We start from the raw sequence: 27,670 nt of genomic DNA, 5'->3' as shown, positions 1-27,670 counted from the left end.
ATAACACTTATCTGTCATTTACAAAGTACAGAAAATGCAGATCACTTAACATTTTTAGAATTTTAAAATATGAGACCAAGAAGAAAGTATGTTTAAAATTTTCTAAGACATTACCTTTTTCCTCTCTCCCCCCCCCCCCACAACTGTTTCATAAACACAAGGGCAGTCTTTCCATTTTATAAGGTGGGGATCAATTTCCCAGATAAATATACATCATAAATCAGAATAATTTCCTATACTATTTTTAAAAATAGTTTTTCAAAACAGACAAACCATTGTAAATCCACAGGTTATTCAATATTCAAAGGCTACCAGATTTCAGAAATGTCCAACTTGTAAGCTGTATCAGTGTTATGGAGGTATGGGGCAAAGAGGCAGAGGCAATGGCTATCTTTCTCTTGTTGGGAGCTGGGAGGGGATCATGTGGGTGAGATGGGACCATAGGTGGCATCCACATCCTTTGCCCCACACCAATGCTCCCAAAACCCCCTGAAAAGTTGGGAAACCCTCAAAAGTGACATGGGATGCAGTAGGAAAGACTTCTTGCATTGGTGCTTGTTGCGCCAATAGTATCAATGTGGGTATTCCCCTATGTTGCGGGACCCCAGCAGTTCTCTCAAGAAAGGGAAAGGAGTGACCAACCAAAAAGTGGGTAACTCATGGGCAGGCAGGCAAAAGACTAGGAAGAACTATAAAAAAAATCAAAACTGAAAAAAGGTTTGAGAAAGGGAAACAAATGACAAGGAATACTGGCAGAAAAAAAGAGGTAGAAGACAGAATGAGAGAAGCTAGCATAAAGATAGAATAAAGGCACACATTATATTACAGTTCTTGATCATGCTCCATTTTAATTTTCAATGTAATATATAACAGATACAACATCCAAAACTTTCTTTATCTTAGATAAAACTTGAGAAGGATTTGAACTGTTTTATTGTTGACTCACTGAAGTCAATGTGTGTGATGGCAGGAATGTTATGGGTGATGCAGATATTTCTGGTGTCTCCATACTGAACTTGTTAGAAAAAAACCCACAATATGACAGTTCACACTACACATTTTCCCCACTTCTCATGAGAAAACTAGAATTTTATTTTATTTTTAAGTTTGGGAGAGGGCAGGATCCTAGGAGGGATGCCTAAATGTTTCATTTTCGGTAATGATGCTAATGCACCTCTTTAAAACCACATCCATTTGCAGGTATCCAAAATGGCACATCAAGCATTAAACTGCATGTGTCAATCCAGCCTCCAATCAGACCTCAAATCAAATTTAAATCATGCCTTTGGAGACATTAAGCAAACATAAGTACCATGAGAAAGGTTAAAAGGCATTGCCAACATCACTTGTGAAAAATGCCTAGGTTTGAAAACTTCTTTAGAGGACCTTAAAATATGAAAAAGTATTAAAAGAAGTGGCATACTTAGACCTATTTAGTAACATTACGAAAAGTTTCCATACCAAAGTATTCTATATGCCCAGTGGAATCACTGTAAACTTCCTGAGGCAGATTTTTGGTTTTGCTTCCATAAGGTACTTTGGTCTTCCACAGCATCTCCATTTGTGTTAAATAATACTCTCCCAATTTTTCAGACCCCAACTCACTTTTCCAATTCAACAGTGACAGCATTCCAGACTTCCAGCTGCAGATCTGAGTAGCTAAAATGTTTAATGGAGGGACAGGGGAAGAGCGGGTGACAAAGGCTATTAGGAGAGCATTATCGATAAACGGGCAACTAACGAGATACAACTGTGGGGAAACCATTGTCATAGTTCTTTAAGAGCTCTTTTAAGAAACAGCAGGAGCATCTCTAATGCCTCAGGAGTCATATGAGATGGGTAAAAAAAATGGAAAGCTCAACTGATGCCTCAGACATGCTAATATGGTAGGTGCTTAACTTACTCCTTGTCACTAGATATCAAAGGAGTTATAGGTAGCTGTACAAGATTTTGTCAATATGATACAAATACTGAAATGTTTTCAATTAATCATTTATAGCCTTTCTGTTACATGCCTCCAAATCATAATTTTTTTTTTAAAAGGCAAAAGGCCCAGCATCATTTCAGTGCTGGTTTGGAACATACATTTCACAATGTTTATTTGTTTTGAACAATTAGAGCCCAAATCTTCATTTGTAATATTCTATGTAGCATATTTTTAACTTCACAACAATGGCCTGGGTTTAAACTGGCATGAATGAGTGCTTCGCTTGTCCGCAAAATCTTCTAAGCTGCCTCCTTTCAGCAGCAGCAACCTATGATCCTGGGAAAAGGCCCCCCCCCACCTCGGCTGAAGTGTCTACAAAAACACACAGGGCTGTTGTCAGAAATAAAACATTCCTCCTCCTTTGTGCTCTCTCCTTGTGCAGGTACAGTGTTTGGCTCCCACTGAACACCTGCATCAAAAATTTACACAAAGCAGATTTGATCTCTCCAGCATTTTTGCTTTTTCAGACTGTCATGTCATTGCAGCAAACCTGTTAAGGAACTGAACCTTTTTGGGTAAGGAAGACAGATCCTGCATCTGTCACACAGAGCCATGGGAGAAGAGAGGAACTTAAAGGGCCAGTGCTATCAACAGTAGAATGTCCTTCAGCAAACAAGCCCAGCAACTGTAAGCTGGTACAAGCTGCCAAGCAACTCCTGATCTTTCTGTTTGCAAAATACATTTTGGTACTAAAAGTATTTTAACCCACTGCTAAAGTGTTCCTGCAACACAGAAAGGCTCACCACTGGGCATAGGAAAATCAACAGAGTCTACTGAGGAGCTACTTGGCAGATGGCAGAATCAGAGGCGGGGCAGGACCAAGGCCATATAAAGGGCACTATTTTGAGACCTTTAAAGGCTGGAGCTCCTTGCAAAATAATGACAGCCACCATGGAAAGCTCTTGCAGAACACAATATAGCTAGTTTTTGCATCAGCCTTAATTGCACCCAAGAAAGTCCTTAACAAAAAGACAAGCTGTGAAATCTGAATCAGCACATTGTGGGCTCATTGTGGAATTTAGAAACATTCTCTAGTGCAGAAGAGCCCAAACAGGTGGCTGTTTGATATATATATTTTTACATCAATTCTATATTACACATATAAGGTAGAAGCTCACTTCACACTGAAGCAGTGTGAACAGTGCACAATCAAACCCTTTCTCAGTTTGTAGACTGTGGTCAAGTCTAAGCATGCAGCACACCATAAGCCAACTTCTGTTAAACTGAAAACAAATATGAAAATGATTCTGTTTCAGACATATGTTTCTGCATTCTGCACTTATTAGTGGCAGGAACCCAACGAAACCTTAAAAGAGACTCACAAATACAGTAACAATATGGTCTCTAAAATTTCAATTAAAATAATAGCTGTAAACAGCACATCAAGTAACAATTGTCAATGGGTACAATCCAGCAGGAATCTCTCTTGCATAAGACCCACTGCAATGAATGAATCATGCTTCATGCATTTCCCATTCATTTCAAAGGAGGGCCTATACAGCAGAGCTAAGCAGTATAGGACATATCCATTAATACATTTTGTACAGGTAGGGAACAATGACATGGAGGAAAAGAAAGGAAACAGATATGGGAACAAGGTCTGTCTCAAGAAAGATGGACAGAATGTAAGACAGCACCACCTGTTGGGGTACAGGAGGGCAGATGAACTTAACAGATTGAGATCTAATCTCATGAGTTGACAGTGAAAGCTGTATAAGAAGTACAATTCCTGAATTAAAGTTGCTGAACATGGTTCAGATTATTGGATACATTGATAAGCACAATGCTTTGCAGGAGCATTTACTGTATTCCAAAATCCTACTTCTTGCAACACACAGTGTCGCATGAGTAGTGAAAAATGTTTTCCTATTCAAAAGGTGCTTTTCAGGCAGCATTTTACCATTATTTTTTTTAGATAGTTCACTAGCCATTGTTTCAGGAGTAAACAGAGAGACCAATTCTAAAAGGGAAAAAAACCTATATATTGTATGAACCCGACTATTTGCTGATATGCAAATTTTTGGGTTTGAAATCTACAGTTTTTAAATAAGGGATAAAATGTTGCCCAAAAGTCTAATTATCATTACACATTTGTGCAGTGTTTTTTTTAACGCTAGAGCTATAAATCAAAATAGTTCTCATAGTTAAAGATACAATTTGTATCAACAGTAAAGGTACTTTCTGGGTCTACAGGGTCTTCAAAACTGCAGATGTGAACCCAGTTATCAGCCATAGTATTATAAACTAGGGAATCATCACACAGTGTTGCTCTGCAGGAAATCCTAGTGGTGCAAGCAGCTGATTACGATGTCTAAATACGAGTAACTGACTGCAAGATCTACTACTAAATCTATCTATGTAAAATTGCATTTTAAAGAACTAGCAGAATTCACAACTTGCAACTAGAAATCTCCCTTACTAATACTAAAAGAGATTGTTCTGACTGCTTCTAAAACTATTTGTTTTTGGCTAGAATCAGGCCTATCTAGTACAACAGGCCAGAGAAACTAATTTTGAGAACATCTACAGTATCTTACAAGAAGAGTGGACCGTTCTCAGCTAGAATGCTATGACTATAGTGCAGTTTATAACATGTTGCATATCCTCAACACAACATAAAACTTTCACAGGCCAGCCTTGATAAATAGCATGAAAAATACACAGTATCTTATATACAAAAATTGCATTGAGAACAATGATTCATTTAAAAACAGGTATTTTATGAAAGGAAGAAAGAAAAAAAAAAAACATTTAGTCCAGTATACCTGTGCATCAATTTGAGAGGCAAGAGAGACAACTAAAAACAAATCTCCATGTCATTTCTGATGGCATACAACAGCTAGATGTTACCTAAATGGATATATTGATAGCCTCATTTTAGACAGGACAAGTTGGATGAGCTCAGCATCTCCAGTACCTGCTCCTAAGGTTTGTGCCTTCTACATAATAAATTAATGAGAGCAGGTTTCTCTCCCACTGATTGCATCGGCTCGCACCAATCAACAGTATAATCAACCAATAATTTCAAATTAAAAAAAACAAATGAAAGTGCCTTTCTATAAAATACTAATATATTGTTACCCATTTCAAAGTTTAAACTGGTAACTCACACATTGTTTAAAAAATTAAGTCAGTGCTGTCAAAGACCTTTGTTTTCTATAAATAAAATGATTATAGCACACACACACACACAAATCACACAATAAAATAAAATAACTTAATTGCAATAAAAAATAGTTCATAATAAGCTTGGCTTGAAAAACCGTTTGTTGAGCACATTAAAATCCTCTCCGCTTTCTGCAGGGTTTTTAAAAAAACGTTTTGCTCCGGAAGGACAAACACACCCATTTAACAAACATGTAACAACGTTAGAAAGTGCTGCATATAAAACCCCCAATGCACCAAAGATTTGTTATCAGAGACCACAAATAATAATAATAATAATAATAATAATAATAATAATAATAATAATAATAATAATATATTAAACTGGAAAGATTTTGCAGTCATGAAAGACTTTAAAAAAAAATTTCAAGCTAGCATTTAAAAACAAACCTGTTCTCTTCCAATGCATGGGGTTGTACATACAGATTCCATGGCACACAGTATTTCACATAAATGGATTACTATATAACCTCCTTGCCGAGAAGGAGATCACAAATGCTATTGTAGCAAACCTCCCTCAGCATTACAGCTGAGACTGAACTATTAAGACACCACATAGATGCAATCGTCATCAGTAGCCTAGCTGAGACTTCTCCACTAAAATGGCTGCAGCTAGTTGCTGTGCATCTGTCATATGGGGATTTCTCTTCATAACAATTCTCACAAGGTCAGAGGGAAAGATGTTGCACAGGTTTATATAGACTTTCTCTCGGTTGTCTTGATACCTTGGAGGATCCTGAGGAATTCCACAGTAAGGTATCCGCCAAGGCTGATCTTGCTGTTCAGGTAAGCTTTGGAAGGCAAACTGCTCATAACAAGGCTGGCTGGGGTTACTGGGCAAGGAGTAAGTTTGACGATAGCCATATGCATCAATCCCATAACCCTGCCTATCCCAACTACCAAGGCCATCCTGGCCAGAGTAAGATTTTCTTTGTCTTAATGGGGAATTATCATACAAACGTGAATCTGATATGCTGTCTATTCTTGTGGACACAAGGGCTCTACCAAGATGCATACTCTTCGCGTGCTGTGAACTTTGAGGAGCAGGATAGTCACTGGGACAACTAGAGCGAGCGCCAACAGCAGGATGCTGAAGGTGTACAGCCATATATGGAAGGGGAGGTTTGTGATTATGCTTTGGTTCTTCATGACTGTAACTTTGCACCCTGGTTAATGTATCATGGTAACCCTGCAAGTAGGGTTGTGAATTAAGGTGGCTATGGGGGTGCATATGCTGGCATTTTAAATTCTCTTCCAGTTGCGGGTCAGGAGAGCTCACATAGGATCGATCATTGTAGCCGACATAAGAATCGCTACTGCCACAGCTCATACTCCCTTCACTACTACAATCAGAGGCTACAGAACTAATTCTGTAATCTGTGTCCAAAGAGAAACGCCTTTCAGGACTTCGTGGACCAGAGATACTTAGGTTTGAATATGCACTCAGCATTGAGTAGTAACCTATATCCACAGGAGAATCACATTTGGGATACTGCTCATAAGGCATAGGCGTTCCATGATTTTTGGTTGCCATTATCACTGGAGGATACTGTCCCGGTGGTCTTTGATCCTGAGGTGGGAAATGAACTCCAGATGGAAGGCCATTGCTTAAAGGTTCAGTACTTTGGGGTTTGGCAGCAGCAGAATTCGGTATACTAACTAAAGAAGGTACAGACCTGGTTTCCAATTTGTTTTTGGTGGGAAGCTTTTCCTCCAAGTCTTGGTAGACTTGAGTCCTTATACTAGGATCTGATTGCCTCTTTGGAGCAACTCGCTTGAGATCTGAAGTACTATCGCTCTTGGTGCTACACGGAACACTGTTGCTTTTCACCAGCCCTCCTTCGCTAGCAGCTTTGGCAACTGTGTTCCGAGACATGGCACGAAGTTCATCAGCTACTGACCTCTGAGGCTGATTTCCTCTTTCAGGATGGTAGTATTTGCATTTGTGACCATAAGTGCATTTCTTTCCTGCAGAAGTTTGAGATTTAAGCAAAAAGGAGAAAGAAAGGGAAAAATGTAGTGATGTAATAGCAAGGTTAAGAGCTATCCTTTTCCCAAATGAACCTGAAGATGACATGATCTTCCTCTGAAGCCCTTCTTTGGGTCCCTTCACCTTTGGAAGCAACAAACATGGTGACCTCAGATATTGCTTTATTAGAGGTGGCACCCCATCTCTGCCTATGTTCCTAGGAAAGCTTACCCAGCGCTGACCCCAATGTCCTTTCAGCACCAGGTAGAGATCTCTCTAGACCTTTTAGGTCTTCTCTTTTAAGACTGCATTTTAACTTACACAATACTGGCATTCAATGCTCCGCAGTTTTAAACTTTGACTGCTTTCTGAAATACTAGGGAGCTGATCCAAGAGCCCCTGGGTTGAAAAGTAGGATACAAAATATCTAAAAATAAGTATTTGGAAACGAAATGAAATTGAAGCAGCAAGTATCATGTATACTGAAAGACAGACTGAAGTGGTTTTCAGAAAAGTTGAATATGTTGCAGTGACTTCAGTAGCTGGATACAGTTTGTATGCCCAAGACAATTCCACAGCAGCAAATTAATTCATATTCCAGTTTGTTTTCTATTATTTTAATAAGTAGCCAGTCCTAGAAATCACTCTCTCCCTCATCTATTATGTGGGATAGGCCACTATAATTCCCATTCTGAAGATTAGGAAATGATTGCATAAACTGGTGCACTGTCTTGCACCAGGCCTTCAAGAACATATTTTGCAGAGCAGGAACTCAGGTTTTTATCCGTTTAGGAACATTGGCTTTGTGGATCACAGATCCTAATATACACATTGGATTATGGGACTATCCCCCAATGAAGAAGCAAGGGGGGCAATATATTACATTAAAGTTTGTAAAAACTCTGACATATACATAAATAAGTAACCAGCTCTGCTTTATCTAATTCTAAAAAAATACTAGTAACATTTGAAGAAAATTACCATATGGACAGGGTTGCTTTTTATGTTCTGGTACAATAGGTTTCTTCCTCAGAAAATTATCCAGACTTGGGCCATGACGGCCAAGAGGATCATCAGGAGGCATAAATCTATAGAACATATAATGAAAGAATTAAATAACAAAGAAGGCATTTGCTCTCTCATATTGTCTGTTTAAATGTTGAAAGAATTACCATTTCTATTCCTGTTAATCAACATATGTGATGTTCTCCCATCCAGGTGATTTCATTGTGTTCCACATATTGGCCACCCCAAAAAGCCCTGGCATACTATGTCAACATTGTATAGAAAAGATTTAAAGATTAAAAAAAACCAAACTTTTAACCAGGCTTGTGTAAGTTATGAAGGTGGAAATTGCAAATTGTGGTTTGGTTCACATGCCAAATTGGCAGGTGTTCCATTCTGTGCTATGGCCACCACTCACATAAAATAAGGTGGAAGATTCAACATGGAGGGCCATTTGTAAAGTGATCCAATTTGTACGATCCCCCTGCCCATTTTGAGAGAAAATAATAAAACTACTTGTGCTTTTGTGTGGCACACACACTTCAAACACTGTTTTAGGTGTATGGGTGAAAGGTGGGTGCCCATTACCTTGCAACAGTGTAAATGTCTAAAATAAGCCTGCACCTCATCATATCCCCTCCCCTTCTCACCACTGAGAAGTCTATCCAGCTGCCATTTCTTATTTTGAAGTTATATTTTGAGTATGTTGATCAGTGCCCATTCTTTCATTTACTTAACAACAACAGCCTAGCTGGCATCAAACTTTATAGCATCATCATCATCATCAAAGCTAGTCTAGTTCCAAGTGTCACAATGTAATATATTTCCTCCCAAACTCTAGTGTTCCTGTTTATGGAATTCTAGAAAGAAAAACTTTTAAACTCAATTACAGTGTATTGGCACCATTGTCTAGAAATGTCTAGATATTCTGTTTAACAGAACAAGATTTCTAGACTGATTATAATATTGTATCACGTGGCCTTGAACATATAAACAAAAAGTCTTACTAGTTAAATAAACTGCCCTCTAAAACCTTGATCTTATGCTTTGTTAGGGCTTATGAAGCACTATGTGACTATTCCATTTGCCAGAAGTGAAAGACTACTTCAGCTCACGTGGCATAAGATACCTGCACACTTTGCAACATCACAGGATCAGTCCGTTAAGTTTCAGGAAAAGTGAAAAAAGGTTATGACAAGCTGCACCTCATAGCTCCACATGCTTTAGTTTCACAGGCTGCATTTTAATTTCTGAAAAAAGCCAATTGCCACCAAAACATAGCACAATAATCATACACGCAGACATGTTTCTGAGCAATAATACGTTCAAAATCTTGTTGCTAGTTAAACCCTAAGAAGAGATAGAAGTCAGTGTAACTTACTTGTCATTGACAAATGAATACATCAGCAGCCGTTCATCAATGAACTTCTTCCATTCTGGCTTTTCATTAGCTAGATCCCTGTAGTTATCATTGGACACAATGATACCATCTGACTCAAAGGCCAACTTCACTATGAACCTGTCGTCATAGCATACGACCCTTCTCCCCTGAACACGGCGGGATGGGGTGAACACAAGAATTTTCTCCTTTTCTAATTTACGTAAGATTTCTTGATCTAGATGTATCAAGAGGAAAAAAAATGCAAATGGCTAAAAAGAAGTCAAGACTTCGTTCAATGTTCTGAGTTATATATCAGCAGAGCAAACATTAAAATCATATAGTCCTGACTTGGCATAATTAAAGCAGTCCTGAACTTATTAAAAATGCACATATATAACTAGTTTTGCCCCTAGACTCTGCAATCATGCTTACACTTAAGACCTGGGGTGAGTGAAATTAATTTCAGTAAGCCATATTCAACAAATTTAATTCTTTTCACGGGTTATTTACCAGAAGAACTAACAACTTAATAGAAAAAAATGTTTCCTCTTTTCCATTTTACAGAATACAATTTATTATAATAATGCAATTTATTATGATTTTAAGCAATATTATAATCTCCAAACCGTATGAAAATCAAGATTCAAGCACCTTCTCTCCCCTCGCCTCGGATCACAACCTTATCAGGTAGCTTCAGATAAACGCATTCTAAAGAAGATTATCTTTATATTTATCCAATAAACAGCAAGGCAAAAAGCCTAATACTAGACAAACTGGTTAAATGTACTTGTCATCTCATGTGCATATGTTTTTGGGCTCAGAAAGATTTATTATAAAACCCAAATGTATTGTGCAGAATGAAATTCTATTAGGATATCTTCTTGAAAAAAAAGATTCTTTACAGATTTTTAATTTGACCAGTGAAAGCCATCTCAAAAAAAAAACAGATGACCTGAAATACCGGTATGTTTTGATCCTGTGATGGATAAAGGTTCTGAATGAGGGCATTTTCCTAATTATGAGGCAGCTGCTGAGAAGTTCTATAACACTGCATAAGTGGATTTTGGGTAACATTTGAAATAAGAAATTTAACTAAATAAGAAAAAGTTCCTTACCTGTAACTGAGGTTCTTTGAATTGTCATTGTGCAATCACACAAATGGGAATCCATGGCTATGCAAAGCAATCTGTAGAAAATCTAGACCTCTAGCCTATATTTTTGGTTGTAGCCTTCCCCCCCCCCCCAAGAGAGCATGCTAGTGGCGAGAGTAACTGTCAGGTCGGGGAGGCATAAAGGACAAACCTTGCAAGAGACTGTGATGCTGAATCCACCAGTACAGGAAGGATATGACATTATAAGTGACAAATCTGTCAAATGGTCTAGGTCAAGGGGTTAATTGTTCTTACAGTCATGGATAACAAGCAAGGCTTCATAGTAAAAAATGTGTACAGAACATGCTTCGCAGATCATGTTAGCCAATTTTTATCTCTTTATGTGCAGCATGTGGCTCTTCCTATTTGTGGGTTCCAGGGCATCATCTACAAACATGGAATACGCAAAAGGTGAGAAATTTTTTTTAGAGTCCTTCTTTTGAACTCAGAGATTCTCAGTCCTCTGTGAAGTGGATGGAATCGTAGAAAGCTTGGGACTCATCCTTATCAGCCTTGAGGTTGGGGGGGGACGCACACATGTGCACACAGGTGGGGGTCGGTGCCTCTTCCAGCCGCAGCTCACCCAACCAGCCCAGTTCTCAGAGCCAATCTTTATCCCGAAGTTACAGATCCGCCTGATAATTAGCTGTATATATTTTATTATAAAAAATAAGCTACAATTGAATTGAAATAAATCAAAGACAGTCATATTTAGTAAATTCTGGAAACTGTTCTCTTGGTCCTTTAAGGGGAACAAAATAGAACAAGTGAAGGAGTTCAAATATCTGGGCATTTATTTTCATTTTAAATATTCGTGGGCCCCTCACTGTAAAGCATGGTTACTGTTGAAAATATTGGCTAGAGATTTAGAATGTTCAAAAGTAGTTCCATTTAGGCAAAGATCCCCATTAGTGTGACTGCACAGATAACCACTTGAAAAACCTCAGTGATAGGCAAGTAGAAGCAGGAAATACACAAATTACTAGTACCATACTTCTGATTTCCCCAGTGGAGTAACCATGGAACCAACTCTCACACTGGCCAAACAGAAATGTACTATATGCCTTCTAGTGGTGCAATTCACTAACACTATGTGCTTACTGAAGGCAGTTAGCTGCTTACACTGATTGTGAACTGTTTTGTCGCATAAGGTGCAAGCAAAAATAGTTGTCCACAAAGAATTCCAACCTGTATAAATCAATCAAAGGATAGCTTCTAATTCTCCAAATCAGACTGATGCTATTTAGAAGCTCCTAAAAACATATCTATGTTTAATATAATATTTACAATATTTTAAACTGTGCAAGGTATTTTAAGTATATTACTGATCTATATGTCCTTCAATTAAAAAAAAACACTCTTCATTTACCTGTTCTATTAGATTTCACATAAAGAAAGCATACTTCAGAGTTTTATTATGGAAGAACCCTCTTCTTGATAGCTTTGTTGCGTAATTATGTTAAAATACATGATTAAAACAGCTTTGTTGGACAAGACAAATCTAGCAAGCCAACTTCCAAGAGGAGCTGGATGCTTCTAGGAAACTCACAAACAATGCATGATGGAGCTAGCAATCTTCTGTTGCTTGTCCAGATCATGAGATAATCAGAAGTACAGTGTAACTGTCTCTATGTAAGCAGGCTCCACAACTATCAAGGCTCACTGCTGGTGACAGATTCATCCTGTAAATATTTATATTTATTTAACCGTGAAAAAAACATATCCATGAAGATCACACCAACATTATCCCAAAGTAGAAAGTTTTAAACGTCAGTACATGGCAACACTACTGTGGAGAGACATTTAGCATTCACAGCTTTAAAATTACTAACATTCATTCCATCAATAGAAGTGGTTCGAGAAATGCCAGAGGTTTTGTAATTACGATGCTGAACAGACAACAGAGTATACCTGTAATGAGAGCATCTGGTCTGGACTGTTCTTTTCTCCATGCTGGCACAAACACTGTAACATCTTTGTGGCCTCTTTCCAAAAACCAGTCCACTGCTAGTTTTATCCCCCGACAAGAGAATACTTCTTTGTTTCCATGGCTGAAACAGATAACCCAAAAATCGCAAAATAACTTCAGTATAACAATCCCAACATTCTCGTAGTTGGGATCATAGTTGGAATGAATGAAATGCACCAAATACATTGAATAATCTTCCTCCTGAATTTAGCTTATTGACTGTCACAATTTCTTCTCATTATTATAGACAGTTGCAAAGGGGTTAAGAGCGCAATCCAGAGCTTGTCTTGGCTGTAAAATGCTTTGCGATGGTGCAGAGAGCTGGTGCACCAGGAAGGCTAGAGCCTTCCCATGCATGCTGTCATGCATGCTCTTCTTCATAAATGACCTGGAGACAGGGTTGAGCAGTGAAGTGGCTAAGTTTGCAGACGACACCAAACTTTTCCGAGTGGTGAAGACCAGAAGTGATTGTGAGGAGTTCCAGAAGGATCTCTCCAGACTGGCAGAATGGGCAGCAAAATGGCAGATGCGCTTCAATGTCAGTAAGTGTAAAGTCATGCACATTGAGGCAAAAAATCAAAACTTTAGATATAGGCTGATGGGTTCTGAGCTGTCTGTGACAGATCAGGAGAGAGATCTTGGGGTGGCGGTGGACAAGTCGATGAAAGTGTCGACCCAATGTGCGGCGGCAGTGAAGAAGGCCAATTCTATGCTTGGGATCATTAGGAAGGGTATTGAGAACAAAACAGCTAGTATTATAATGCAGTTGTACAAATCTATGGTAAGGCCACACCTGGAGTATTGTGTCCAGTTCTGGTCGCCACATCTCAAAAAAGACATAGTGGAAATGGAAAAGGTGCAAAAGAGAGCGACTAAGATGATTACGGGGCTGGGGCACCTTCCTTATGAGGAAAGGCTACGGCGTTTGGACCTCTTCAGCCTAGAAAAGAGACGCCTGAGGGGGGACATGATTGAGACATACAAAATTATGCAGGGGATGGACAGAGTGGATAGGGAGATGCTCTTTACACTCTCACATAATACCAGGACCAGGGGACATCCACTAAAATTGACTGTTGGGAGAGTTAGAACAGAGTTAGGAGAGTTGGGAGAGTGAGTCCCTTCAGGGAGAAAGGCGGGGTAGAAATAAAGTTGTTGTTGTTGTTGTTGTTGTTGTTGTTGTTGTTGTTATTATTATTATTATTATTATTATTAGAACAGACAAAAGAAAATATTTCTTTACTCAGCGTGTGGTCGGTCTGTGGAACTCCTTGCCACAGGATGTGGTGATGGCGTCTAGCCTGGACGCCTTTAAAAGGGGATTGGGCAAGTTTCTGGAGGAAAAATCCATTATGGGGTACAAGCCATGATGTGTATGCGCAACCTCCTGATTTTAGAAATGGGTTATGTCAGAATGCCAGATGCAAGGGAGGGCACCAGGATGAGGTCTCTTGTTATCTGGTGTGCTCCCTGGGGCATTTGGTGGACCACTGTGGGATACAGGAAGCTGGACTAGATGGGCCTATGGCCTGATCCAGTGGGGCTGTTCTTATGTTCTTATGTAGCCGTTGGGACACCCACTGGATGAGGTAAATGCAGTGCAGGGGTGGGGAGGTGGGCAACAGGAAGGTAATGGGGCAAGTGGTGGGAGGATTGGGCCCAGGAAGGGGTGGGATTAGTGGTGTTGGCACAGCCTTATCCTAACCCCCTTTCAGGGCCTGAACCACCTGCATGGATCAGCTCGGACTTGCACCAGTGATACTGCTTCTGCAGTTCCGAGTCCACCCAAAGCAGCTGCTGGGACTTACCCTGGGACAAGGAAACCTCCAGCAGCCAAAAATTCCCCATGGGATGGAGCGTAGTCCATGCCAGCATCACTGTGTGGGGATTTAGATAGGATTGGGTTGTAAGTGAACAGTAATTTAAGCTGTTTATATATAGAACATCCAATAAACGGAAACTTTCAAAGAACCACGAAAAACAGACAAGCATTTAAGAACGTATTTTGTTTTCTACCTTTTTCACAACACTAAGTGATAAAAGTGCTTTTGTGTATTCATCAGTATTCATCAGTATATACCCTATTATATGTACAGTGAAGTTGTGATATCCACTATCTCCAGAACTGAAGAGCTGCCAGAGCAAATAACGGAAAGCAGCCTATATGTGATTTGTTAAGAGGATATTTCAAGTGGTCAAAGCATAGTGTTTTGAACCTGGGAAAACAGGTCTTTTTCATTGGACTCTTTCCAATAACCAGTCCAATGCCAGTTTTATCCCCAAAACAATATAATACTGCTTTGTTTCCATGGAATAGACATTCTATTTAAAAAGCTGTCCCCCTGCCTGGGCTGCCACTACTACCACACCTTGGCAGCTGGGTCAGCAGCTTTAAACAGATCAACATTCGGGAAAGCTTAGAGATGATATCTCAGTGATTTTACCCATTCACATTTGTCTTTGGAAAGCCCAAAGTGAGGTGTCAAACATAGGGCCCATGGGTCAGATACGCTGTTTATCTAAACCTCATGACAACTGGGTTCTCCCAGTGTTACCATCAGCTGGCAAGCTCTGAAATGATGCTGCTGAAATGACACTGCTGGGAGAGCTCAATTATCATGCAGGCTACATAACTAGTTCAGCATAATTGAGTTCAGCAGTGCTGCTTCCACGACACTGCTGAAAGGGTGGCCCGCATGATAACCAAGCTTTCCTGGAACCATTCTTTCATCAGTGCTGCTTTCACCAGGGCAATGGGAGGGAGAGGCAGGAGACCTCAGAAGGCAAGGAACATTATGGGGGAAGGGGAAGACCCAGGGTGTGAGAGAGGGTGAAAGGAGATGCTGCTGGGGTGCTGGGAAAGTCCAATTATCACCCAGACTGCCCTTTAGGCAGTGCTGCTTCTGTCTTCACTTTGCAGAGCACCTCTCAGCGGCTGAGCTACAAAGTGATGCCTTGGAAGAAGGTTTTTGGGGGATAAAACTGAATGGTGCTGCTGAAAGGGCAGTCCGGGTGACAATGGCTCTCCCATATCTTGAAAATATTATCAATATTCGTGTATTTTCTTTTCTGTCAATTGTAGCTAATGAGTTACTAGGTGAGAACCAAGTGCTTATTTCTGGGCACTACCTGTTTAATGATGCCACTTCCGGCCCTCAACAGGCACCCTGAATGCTATTCGGCAAACTGTATGAAATTAGTTTGACACTCCTGGTCTAAAGAATAAACAACATAGGGCCCAATCCTATCCAATTTTTGAGTGTTGGTGCAGCTGGGCCAGTAGGTCATGCACTGCATCTTGTGGTGGGGCAGCAGTCACAGAGGCCCCCTTAAGATATGGGAACATTTGTTCCCTTACCTTGGGGCTACATTGCGGCTGCACCGGTGCTGGAAAATTGGATAGGATTGGGCCCAAAATATACTACCTGAATTCATATCTGAGAGCAGACTTGTGCATTCCAGAACAACATTCTCTTGAGATGTGCTTATTAGAATTCCAACGTATTTTTACAGCTCTTCAGAATTTGCTACACTTATCAGTAGTACTCTAGTATTCTTGAAAAATAAAAATGAGGAACAACTAAGAACATGTTCATGTGGGGGCAAATATAGATAGCTGAGTTAGGTTGCCTAGTTGGTGTTTTGATTTCCTTTATTAGGAGTGCAGAGGACAGGCGTAAGCAAACCCACTTGTACTTAGTGCTGAATGCTTGCCAGGGGAACATGGCTCAGGCCACTAACCCGACTGTTGTATGGACTGATGGTCAGAGGCCACAAATTCACAAGCCCAGAAGGTCACACATTTTTATTAACTAAGCAATCATTCCCCTCCCCCCCTTCTCTCAGGCTTGAATGAATGGAGCTTTGCCTGCTCCAAAATCCAAATGCAGTAACAGTACCCTGCTGAAACAGCAAATTTCACCTTGTGAGCAGTACCTCTTCAGGGCTTCCCTGCTGGGGGAAAACAAGCTCAACAAAACAAAAAAGGTTCCCCAATGCCAATGGTCCTCACCAACTCCAGGGGTAAACCTCAAGGCAGCATGTTAGTGAGCCAATGAACCTCCTAAACAAGCTAACATACCCTCAGCTGGGGTGAAAAAGTATCTCCTTCCAAGGGTCATTAATTATCATCAAGTCCCTTGATTGATTCCACAAAGAAGCCCATAGGCTTCTATGGATGAAAAAATAACTAGGTCTTCATGTTCTCCATTCTTCCCCCCTCCATCCTGCCTTGCTGTTGGTTAGTGGAATGGAAACCTGCTGGTGCTGGGGGAAGTCAGCCTCATTCCAACAACCATACCAGCTAGCAGCAAGGAGTGGTAATCCCCACCCCCTTTCCTTTGTTGTTGCACTGATCTCTCAAGCACATCCAAAGCTACTGAGTCAGGATGGTGTGGTGGTTCTGGTGTTGGACCTGAAAGATCCAAGTTCAAATCCCTGCTCAGCCATGGAGATCCCTGGATGACCTTGGGCAGTCACTATCACTCTGCCTAACCTATTTCACACGGTTGTTGGGAGGACAAGAGGAGGGAAGCACACCCTGAGCTATTAATAATAATATTATTAATATTAATAGCGCACCCTGAGCTATTAATAATATGACAGCATAGGCTGGGAAGATAGCCTTTGTGTGCCCCTCCCAACACACACCTTCTCGCTGGGAAAGCATCATTGGCTCTTTTGCCCAGCTCTCTCCTTGATTAAGGCTACTGCCTACATTTTAGGGCTTGCTTGATAGCCCTCCTTGTGACTTTATAATCCCACTTTACACAGGAAATTCACTGGGCCTCAGTTCCCCTGACCTGTGTCTCCAGAAATGCATCACATTCAAATTCAGCAAATATGGAACAGCAATCTGGGTCCTTGGTGCAGTCTTGCTATACAGTGGTTCTCAACCGTTTTTGACTGGTGGCTCCCTTAACCAACTGAGCCACTGGCTACGCTCCCCCTTAGGGCAATATTATTATACACTGTATAGGGCAGGGGTGCCCAAACCCCAGCCCTGGGGCCACTTGTGGCCCTTGAGGCCTCTCAATGCGGCCCTCAGGGAGCCCCCAGTCTCCAATGAGCCTCTGGCCCTCCGGAGATTTGTTGGAGCCCACACTAGCCCAACGCAACTGCCCTTCAGGGCGACTGTTCGACCTCTCGCATGAGCTGTGGGACGAGGGCTCCCTCCACTGCTTGTTGTTTCACGTCTGTGATGCAGTAGCAGCAGCAAAGGAAAGTCCAGCCTTGGTTTGTGCAAGGTCTTTTATAGGCACTGAGCTATTGCAAGACCTTCATTCATTCATATAAGTTCATCTTTAATATATTCATTTATGTAAACTTATGTAAATTTATTCAAATTTTAAATGTAAATTAATTCTTTTTTTCCCCGGCCCCCGACACAGTGTCAGAGAGACTATGTGGCCCTCCTGCCAAAAACTTTGGACACCCCTGGTATAGGGTGATGGGTTTTTTCATGAGGATTCAGCAGCTCCCCGGTTGGTTTCTGCAGCTCCCTGAGAAGCCATGGCGCACAGTTTGGGGACCACTGATAGATCCACAAACGCCTTACTAGCATTCAATGTTTGTCAGATGTGCAGTCAAACCGACAAAACACTTAGACCCTATGGCATTCCTTCTTTCTGTATGTGCATGTGTCACATGTAAGTGAATTTTTGCTCCTTCCTTCCCCCCTTGCTCATGTAACTACACCCCTGCTTGTGAAGACTTCCTTTCTCCTCCCCCTTCCCTCTCTTCTCCCTAACAACTACTTACACGGGGTCTAGCTGCACATGAAAATAGCTGTTGCCTCTTCTAGCTTACAGTGAGTACGTGAGCAAGCTTAATCAGGCACTGTGTGTTTTAATCCCCTTCCCTAATTTTGTTAATTATCCCACAATAAATCTGTTTTGTTGAATCTTTCACCCTTGGTTCCCTTGCCCTTCCCTTCTCACACAGCCACTGGCTACTACATAAGACCCCTGCTCACAAATTAGTGTTCTCCCATGTGTGCATATTATACCTGTTTTAAAAGCACACCCACTAACTGGTTTAATAATAATATTCCCATATTTGTGATCATTCTGTATCAGATTTTCCAGACTCACAAAGAGAGTCTGGTCCAACGAGAAGCTGACGGAACATACCAAGATCCAGGTCTACAGAGCTTGCATCCTGAGTACACTTCTGTACTGCAGCGAGTCATGGACTCTTCGCTCACAACAGGAGAGGAAACTGAATGCATTCCACATACGCTGCCTCCCACGCATCCTCGGCATCACCTGGCAGGACAAAGTTCCAAACAACACAGTCCTGGAACGAGCTGGAATCCCTAGCTTGTATGCACTGCTGAAACAGAGACGCCTGCGTTGGCTTGGTCATGTCGTGAGAATGGATGAAGGCCGGATCCCAAAGGATCTCCTCTATGGAGAACTCGTGCAAGGAAAGCGCCCTACAGGTAGACCACAGCTGCGATACAAGGACATCTGCAAGAGGGATCTGAAGGCCTTAGGAGTGGACCTCAACAAGTGGGAAACCCTGGCCTCTGAGCGGCCCGCTTGGAGGCAGGCTGTGCTGCATGGCCTTTCCCAGTTTGAAGAGACACTTGGCCAACAGTCTGAGGCAAAGAGGCAAAGAAGGAAGGCCCATAGCCAGGGAGACAGACCAGGGACACACTACACTTGCTCCCAGTGTGGAAGGGATTGTCACTCCCGAATCGGCCTTTTCAGCCACACTAGACGCTGTGCCAGAACCACCATCCAGAGCGCGATACCATAGTCTTTCGAGACTGAAGGTTGCCAACAAGTTGTATCAGATATGGAGGACTCTTCCTTATTGCCCCATGCTAGAGCTTAGGATCTCTAATTGCAGTGCCTGTTCACAAGTGATCCACCAGTCGTGAAGGAAAGTAGTAAGGGCAATGGGTAGAAAAGTGTGCAGAAGTGAGGGCAAAAAACAACTTTTACTGCATTATTACTGAAATAAGCTGAGCTGAAAGTGAGGGGAAGGAAAAAAAACTGGGACTGTTTGTGTGGAATGGAAAGCCGAATGTAAACACAAAAGAAAGCTATGCAATTCAAGATTATCAAATGAGTTGGTAGGGGTGTAATATTTGATTTGAGAGAAGAAAAAATACATTTAGGCATTCTTTTTGGTCAATTTTGATGAACTAGGTTTAAATTTGTTTGATATTGTTTTGGAATTTATAAATGGGGAAATGATATGAAGGTACAAAGTTAAGTTTAGAAAGTAATGGATATGTAATATATGAGTGGTTTGGTAGATTTTGTTTATAATTAGATTTATGATAAGTATTTAGCAGTATTTTGTATTAGAATAAGTTGTATTAATAAAAGAGTTTAAGATTTGTTTTTTATAGGTTAATTTTTATGAATTGGATTTAGATGAATTTTGATGAATTGAAGAATTAGATTTCAATTTCTTTGATATGGTTTTGGAATTTATAGATGGGGAAATGATATGAAGGTAGAAAGTAAAGTTTAGAAAGTAATGGATATGTAATATATGAGTGTTTTGGTAGATTTGTTTGGTAGATTTATGATAAGTATTTAGTAGTAAATTTGTCTTAGTATAAGTTGTAGATATAAGAAATTATTGGTAGAATGAATTCTTAATTAATTGGTATATGGTATCCTGCAACCCCAATGTTTGTATGTATGTGTCTTTGTATGTGTTTGTTTATGTGTTTAAAAATAAAAAAATAAATTTTTTTTAAAAAGAGAAAGCTATTCAGTGGAGGTATGCATACTGAACGGTGGGTAGCAAATGAGAAATGGATTGCACTACAACCAGTGGCAATGCTGGCAAAAGTAAGGAAAAGGAATAGTCTGGGAACTTGACCACATGGGACTGGAAGCAATTAATCAAGAAGGAATAATCTGTTTATGTTTAATTTGCTGAATGGAACAAGAAACACAAATAATGTATATTTATGGAAGTCTCTTGTAAGGAAAGGTGATTAAAGTCTGTGTGGAACTCTTTTAACAAAATATGGAAAAAAAAAGATAGGGAGAAAATGGAATACAGGATTGTGCATGGAAAGAGGATGGGAAGTTGGAGGGAAGGAAATCAGAAAATTTCTTGAGTGCCTTGAGTGCCAGATTACATAGTTAAGTGAAAGTTAAAGGGAACTAATGATAATAGCAGTAATTCTTTATAGCTTGAAGATGATCTCTTGAAAGTCGCTCATTACTTATTATACTGAGCGGGCTTCGTAAATGGAGTAAGTCAAGGAGGGATCAAGCATAAAGATTCTGAAAACTGGCTTACAAGATTGTCTGCATCACAGGTTAGTCTCTTACAGATCTGAAAACCTCGTATTTTGTCTCATGCAACAAGTGGTGAAAAGAAATGAAGCTACAAAATTTCTGCTTCTGCCCAAGAACTTTCCAAAATAACACAGCCTCTGGAAACTGCAATTTAAGCTTGAGGACCTTGCTGTTATTATTTCTAACATTAGGGTGTGTGGGGTTGAAAAATCATATTTGGTGGCTGAGAATATGGTGGTTTGGTTTAATGAGCTATTGTCAAATTTTGGATTGCAATGACACAACACTGAGTAGGCTCACGGCACTTGTACACTGAAACCATCTCCTAATCGCATACCTCGAGACATACAGAGGGCGTTTGGTATCCATGGGGGATCCATTCCAGAATAATCAAATATGTGGTTGGCCATCACAGGACATCCCAGACATGACCGGAAGTGCCTTCTGGAGGTTCTTGAGGCCCTCCAACAGTGTAGTTGACACTTGTGCTGCCTCAAATTCACAGGTGCCAAACTTGCTGATAAGGGGGGACTGATGTAATAATTTTTCAAGAGTGTTTGCTGAAGACTATAATTGCTGAATAATGACTGTCACAAATAAGTATATGTTAGGCCTAGGTTAGCATGTGAAGCCTGAACCAAACTAAGACAGTGTAATGGAGAAGTTGCTAGCAGTTCCCAGCTGCAAGAACGTAAGCAAATAAACTAAAGGATTGTTGTCTCTCCTTTGCTGGCCAGAAAGGACAGACAACAAGAATTACAACCCATTGGAATGTTTAGCACCTTAGCAGACAGAGGGGTGCCTTATCAAGCGTGATGCTGTGGATCTCCAGTTGGGAGGGGTAAAGAACTATGAGGGTTAGCACCCAGGTCAACTTCTGTTCTGTTCCTCAAGGGTTCTGATTGGATAGTCTAAATAGTATGGACACCTCCACACTATTAGCATAAGAAGTATAATAATGAGTGCCCAAGGGGTGTGTGACTCCCTTCTTGGACAGAGTTTTTGGGTGCAACATCCTGCACGCGTGTGAGCTCCACTGTCCATCATGGACACCTGGCCTCATAGGTAGCCCTGGAGCTAAGAGATCTACAAGAGTAACTGGCCCAGGTGAGAGATAGGGATTAATAGAGATAGCCAGCTAGCTTTATTATTTTATTGCTGATATGTTTCCTAGATGTTTATGCCTCTAGCATTTGCTGCCTTATTGTAGAGTATGTAACCGTATGTACTTAATAAAGTAAAATATCTTTTATTAAGTTGTTTCATTGTCTGTTGGGGACAAAGGTTCAGAATCCTGCCTAGCCATTCAGCAAGCTACCAAGTGCTCATTGAGGTCTAGTAACTTGAGGACTGAAGCTTTAATTGGAGAAAGAGCTCAGTGCCTGCAAAGGATAGAATTAAGCCTAGAGGGCCTCAGTGTCCCTGGACTGAGACACTGGCACATACAGGGTGGTGAGCAGAGGGGCCTTGAGGGCTTTAGGGTTTGAAAACCAAGAACCCTGAACACCCAAACCCCCCCCTTTGTTTACGACATGGTAAACAATTAATGGTAAACAAATGATGTAGCAGTGCAATGCTACTTGAGAAACACCCAGGGTTTAGAACTTTGGTGCCTGAGGGAGAGTGCTAAAAGCAGAAACACTCTGAGGGTTTGAAAGTTAGAACTGGAGCAGCAAGAAGCCAGAGCAATGAGAGACATTCATTCAGAGGGTTGATACAGGGAGAGCTGAGCCGGAAGTAGGACGGTATGAGATCGAGAGAGAAGTCCGTCCTCCCGGCTAGCTTCCTCAGACTTTTATTCATTCTCAAAACACATGATGCAAAGCTATACAACAGGGAAAATTACTGAAGGTTGCTGAAATCTGCACTGCTAAGAAACCTGCTGGCTCTGGCTTGACAGCAATACACATTCCTGAGATATGCGCTTCTTCATAACATCCTCTGTTTACCGGCTACTGGGCTTCAACCTTCGCAACTGGCCCACTCTGGTGTGCCTGAGTGGGGGGGGAGGGAGCAGGTTTGCCTGCCTGCCAGTTGCCATGTTACCAATGCCAAGCTCAGCGCCTATGCACATAAACACTACATCTCCCCGTTTTTATTTTCATTTGATTACGCTATTGACACAACAAGAAAAAAACATTGAAACTTAATCAATTAACTAAAATAATTTTAAAAGTTTTGCTGTTACATACATGAACTTTTCAAAGGATAATAACACATAATTGAACTGGTTTTCATGGGCATACAAAGTTGTTATGGCTATGAATTCTTTTTGTTTACATACTGATATCAGATAAAGTTTTTTGTAGTTTGTCGGGAACTGCTGCTGTGTGCAGGTTCTGATTGTGCCAAACTGTTTTCAAATGTTCAAAAGGCACAAGGCTGTGGAAAAGTTTTTAGTTCTTTTTTGTCATCTTGACAAGCAATTGCTTCTGGGTTTTTTTTGAATGTCAATGTTTTTTAAATCTTTCCATGATGCTAAAAGTGGGACAGGCCTCTCTTTGCTTAGGCCTTTTTTTTTCTTTGCTGGCTGTTTGGCCTTGGTTTGTTCTTGCAGCTAAAAGTTTGGAAATTAGAAACTGGATTCTTTCAGGCCTTGGCTTTTTGGCCGATGTAACACACCATTTCTGTAAAAATAAACACAATAACACAGCCTGCCCTAAATTATTCATGGGGGTTGGGGCCTTTCAATTTTGAATCTAACAATTATCTGAAAAACTTTAAACATATGGGTTAGTTACTTAATTTTTTTAGCTAGAAGGCAATACTGTGCCTTTTTGTGGGGGGGTGCTTTTCATGGGAGGTGAACCCTTTGCATCTAATATTTTACTTAATAAAACAAACAATTACATCATCAAATATATTTCATATCCCTCTTTTTCATTATTTTAAAAAAATTGGCAAGATACACTTTGTAAGTGTTAATGGTGGGGGGAAAAATGTGAAACTGATTTTTCCTACAATGTGGGGTTCTGTAATGAAAGATGCTATGTTTCTTTAACACAGGAAATGAATATTTAAAGAGGTTTTAAGGCCACTAGACTAGAAAACCAAAGATGAGTGATAATTTTGCTTTTCTTGATGAATTTAAACTATGGGATCAGGAAAGATTTTTTTGATGAGACAAAATAAAAGAAGGCAGGCTTTTTAAAGGCCTGAATAGCTTTATCTAGCTATGAGATCAAAAAAGGTTTCTGATAAAACAAAAGCTTTGAAAACATGGAGGGTATGAATAACTATGGACAACAAAATAGGGTTTGGTATGGCTTTAAAACACATCTTATGAAATAAAAGGAAACTTAATAACTTATGACTTTAAATGCTATAATGACTGCTACTAATGGATAAAATGGTTAATGGTTGCAGTCTTAAAGGATATATAAAATTAAAGGTGCTATAAAATTTAAGAACTATTACAACAACTTCAACTTATGGAAAAAAAGGGTTTGGGATTTTTTATGGAAACTTACTAAACTTAAAATGGTTGGTGGTTACAGTCTTGAAAGGTGTGGAATGAGAGGCATTGGGAAACTACGTGCACTATTTGTTGCTGGTGCTTTTTTATTGGCTTCTTTTTCCTAAACTTACTTGGCAATATGATAACAATTGTTACAATTCTTGCTCCTAAATGTTGCATTTACATCAAGGTTAACTATTTAATATGCTTTGGGCTGTTTGACATGCTTTAAGGCAACTTTGTCAATATTTTGGGCTTTTAAAATGACTGGAACTTACAGGGCTATCCTGCATTTTGTGCAGGGGTTAAAACTTAGGGGTTAGTCTTAAGGGCTTCTTACTATAAGATTTTCTTACGGTGATAGCTTGTTTACTATACTTTATGAATCTTTGGCATATACTAGTGATGCCAAAATCTTTAAGTGCAATCTGTACCTATAAAAGGCACAGAATGAAGGGGAGTTTATTGTTTTTTGAGGGCTTGCCTGTGGCATTGTACCACAGGGCAAATCATGGTTTTTTGTTCTGATAAGCTAGTACACAAAAAAGAGGAGGCTAACACAAAGTTGGGCTGTTAGACATGCTTTAAAAAAAAACTTGCCAATGGCTTTCTTTTTAAGGTGGTTTAAACTCGCTGGGCCATCCTGCATTCTGTGTAGAGGTTAAAACTATGCGCTTTAGGAGCTGCTGATTGCTAAGAATGTGGCACCACATTTCAAGTACAACATATGTTTGATGGTTAGGATAATAAGCTTGTGGGTTTGCTGTGTTAAATGCTCCTTCACCTAACAGCATGTAGGAAAGCTGTTTATGGTGGGGGGCTTGTCTGGCTGTTTGAACTATTGGAGTGATGTCTGTCCTGGCAAGGTCAGGAGCATTGGCATGCTGCATTTGACTCTCTTGGCAGGGTGGCTGCCCTTGAAGAGGGTCTGGAAGGCAGGCCAGAGGTAAAGAAGGAACATAGTTGGAAAGACAAGGGAAAACTAAGGGTAGTTTTTGGGAAGGAGGAAATAAAAGGGTGTTTTTGGTGGTTTCTAACATCTTGCTCCTGTGTGCTTTGGTTTGGCACCACAGGGCAGTTTATGGATAGCTTAAAAGATTTCTTTACTGTTAAGTCTTTTGATTGTATTGTTTCTTGAATCACTGTCTCCTTAAGGGAGGGCTGCTGCATGATTTTGTTGATCTTGTGATAACTTGATGCTTATACTTACTGATACTCTAGCTGAGTGATACTAAAGAGGAAGAAGGAATTCACAGCTCTGCCTGCAGAGCTAGCGTAAAGGTGCCTCCCTCAGAATACCAGGGGCATTGTTCTTTGGTTATGTAAAACTTTGTGACCTCTTAAGAGGAAACAAGGAGCTTTGCAGAGAAGGAATTACAAATCATTGCGATGATGTACCTGCTGTGTCAATGATGCACCTACTGTGTCAGTACTGTGTCGTTAGATTTAAACCCATACTCACAGGGATCCTAAGAAGGATGAATGATGCATCTAGCCCTCGCCGGGCGGTGAGCTGGCTGTGATCTGTTCCTGTTTCTGTTCCAGGGTCAGATGAACCAATGAATGGGAAGCGACCTGAAACAGGCTGCTTGATATAGAAAAAAGTAAAGCAGCTTGGTGCTGAGAAGCAACTTGTCTTTAAAGTCAGGTTGCTTGTAAGAGCAGATGCAGTAAGAAGTTAGAGAGGCAGCCACTAGATGTTACAACGCAAGATGTTACAACGCTTGAAAAGCACACAAGGCTGTACCTTGTTGCCTACGGGAGTGCAGGGCACTGAAGGGTTAAAAGCGAGGCTTAGAACAGCAGAAAGTTAAAACAATGAATGGGAGGTAACCAGAGGGCAAGCGATTGATATAGAAAAAACAAGACCGCTTGTCTACTGTACCTGATTGTTGCAGAGGGTCTCTGCTCGCTGTGCCAGATGTAGCAACGAATGGGAAGCAACGAGGAAAGTCAGGCTGCTTGATATAAGAAAAAGCGAGGGTCCCTGTTCCAGGGCTAGAAGTCCCTGTTCCAGGGCGCCAGATGTAGCAGTGCAATGCTACTTGGGAAGCACCCGGGGTTTAGAACCTTGGTGCCTGAGGGAGAGTGCTAAAAGCAGAAGCACTCTGAGGGTTTGAAAGTTAGAACTGGAGCAGCAAGAAGTCAGAGCAATGAGAGACATTCATTCAGAGGGTTGATGCAGGGAGAGCTGAGCCGGAAGTAGGACGGTATGAGATCGAGAGAGAAGTCCGTCCTCCCGGCTAGCTTCCTCAGACTTTTATTCATTCTCAAAACACATGATGCAAAGCTATACAACAGGGAAAATTACTGAAGGTTGCTGAAATCTGCACTGCTAAGAAACCTGCTGGCTCTGGCTTGACAGCAATACACATTCCTGAGATATGCGCTTCTTCATAACATCCTCTGTTTACCGGCTACTGGGCTTCAACCTTCGCAACTGGCCCACTCTGGTGTGCCTGAGTGGGGGGGGGGAGCAGGTTACCAATGCCAAGCTCAGCACCTGTGCACATAAACACTACAAAATAACACCATTATTACACACTGGCTTTGCAAGATCTTGTCTCTAAAACACTGAGAAGGTGGAAATGTACCACAGCCTGTTACTGAAAGACTAAATCAAGCCAGGGTGGCATATAATTAGGGGATTCCATTTAAAGTTACTGTGCACAGGAACAATGAGACCTTGACAGGTGTCCATAGCAAAAAGCAAGCTTTTTAGACTTGATATGGAGCTACTGCCATTGCTGCAAGAGACGAGATGAGACAGAGCCTTCTCAAAGCACATCAGTGTGGAAGACTAGGCAAACTAGAAAGTCAAAATGTAAGAAGAATGTAGCAAACCAAGACATGAAGCAAACATGTTGTGTGCTCCCCAAGGCATATGGTGGGCCACTGTGAGATACAGGAAGCCGGACTAGATGGGCCTTTGCCCTGATCCAGCAGGGCTCTTCTTATGTTCTTAAAGGGTCTATAGACAGGCATTCTATCAAAGAGGTTCCAAAGGCTGAGGTTGACTGTGGGATATTTAGATAGAGAGGCTTATCTGTGAAGAGTTGCTTTATCTGGCCTTCAGCTGAAAACTAAACTTCTACCAGTGAATAGCACACTGGTTCTAATGATAGTAAGTTGTTCATTTTATTTATCTGCCTGAATATCAAAGAACTTTACAGTTGCCCTCTGTATTTGAATCTTCAGTAACTGACCCTCCTCATCTGTTCAAGGGAGCCACTGCTTGGCTTTGTAGTTGGCTACTTTTTTCTTCACAGAGGTGTCTACTGGTCTCAGAGAGATTTAAATACAAAAATACCAT

The 27,670-nt window shown here is 40.7% G+C and overlaps 1 protein-coding gene across 2 annotated transcripts in view; it reads right to left on the bottom strand.

Annotated features, from left to right (window-relative positions):
• Positions 1-828: 828 nt before the first annotated feature.
• The window catches only part of ZC3H12C (zinc finger CCCH-type containing 12C), a 65,977-nt gene continuing 39,135 nt past the window's right edge, over positions 829-27,670 (bottom strand). For both annotated transcript variants that reach the window (XM_066619997.1, XM_066619996.1), the window contains exons 4-7: positions 12,570-12,709; positions 9,508-9,742; positions 8,103-8,209; positions 829-7,120 (exon numbers count right to left, since the gene is read on the bottom strand). In XM_066619997.1, coding sequence (XP_066476094.1) covers positions 5,724-7,120; positions 8,103-8,209; positions 9,508-9,742; positions 12,570-12,709 — 1,879 coding nt within the window. In that variant the 3' untranslated portion in view covers positions 829-5,723. The remainder of the gene's footprint in view (positions 7,121-8,102; positions 8,210-9,507; positions 9,743-12,569; positions 12,710-27,670) is intronic.

The sequence above is a fragment of the Tiliqua scincoides genome, chromosome 3, assembly GCF_035046505.1.
Source record: "Tiliqua scincoides isolate rTilSci1 chromosome 3, rTilSci1.hap2, whole genome shotgun sequence".
Lineage (NCBI taxonomy): Eukaryota > Metazoa > Chordata > Lepidosauria > Squamata > Scincidae > Tiliqua > Tiliqua scincoides.
The sequence above is the reverse complement of the archived record's forward strand: the minus strand, read 5'-3'. Positions and strand labels throughout refer to the sequence as shown.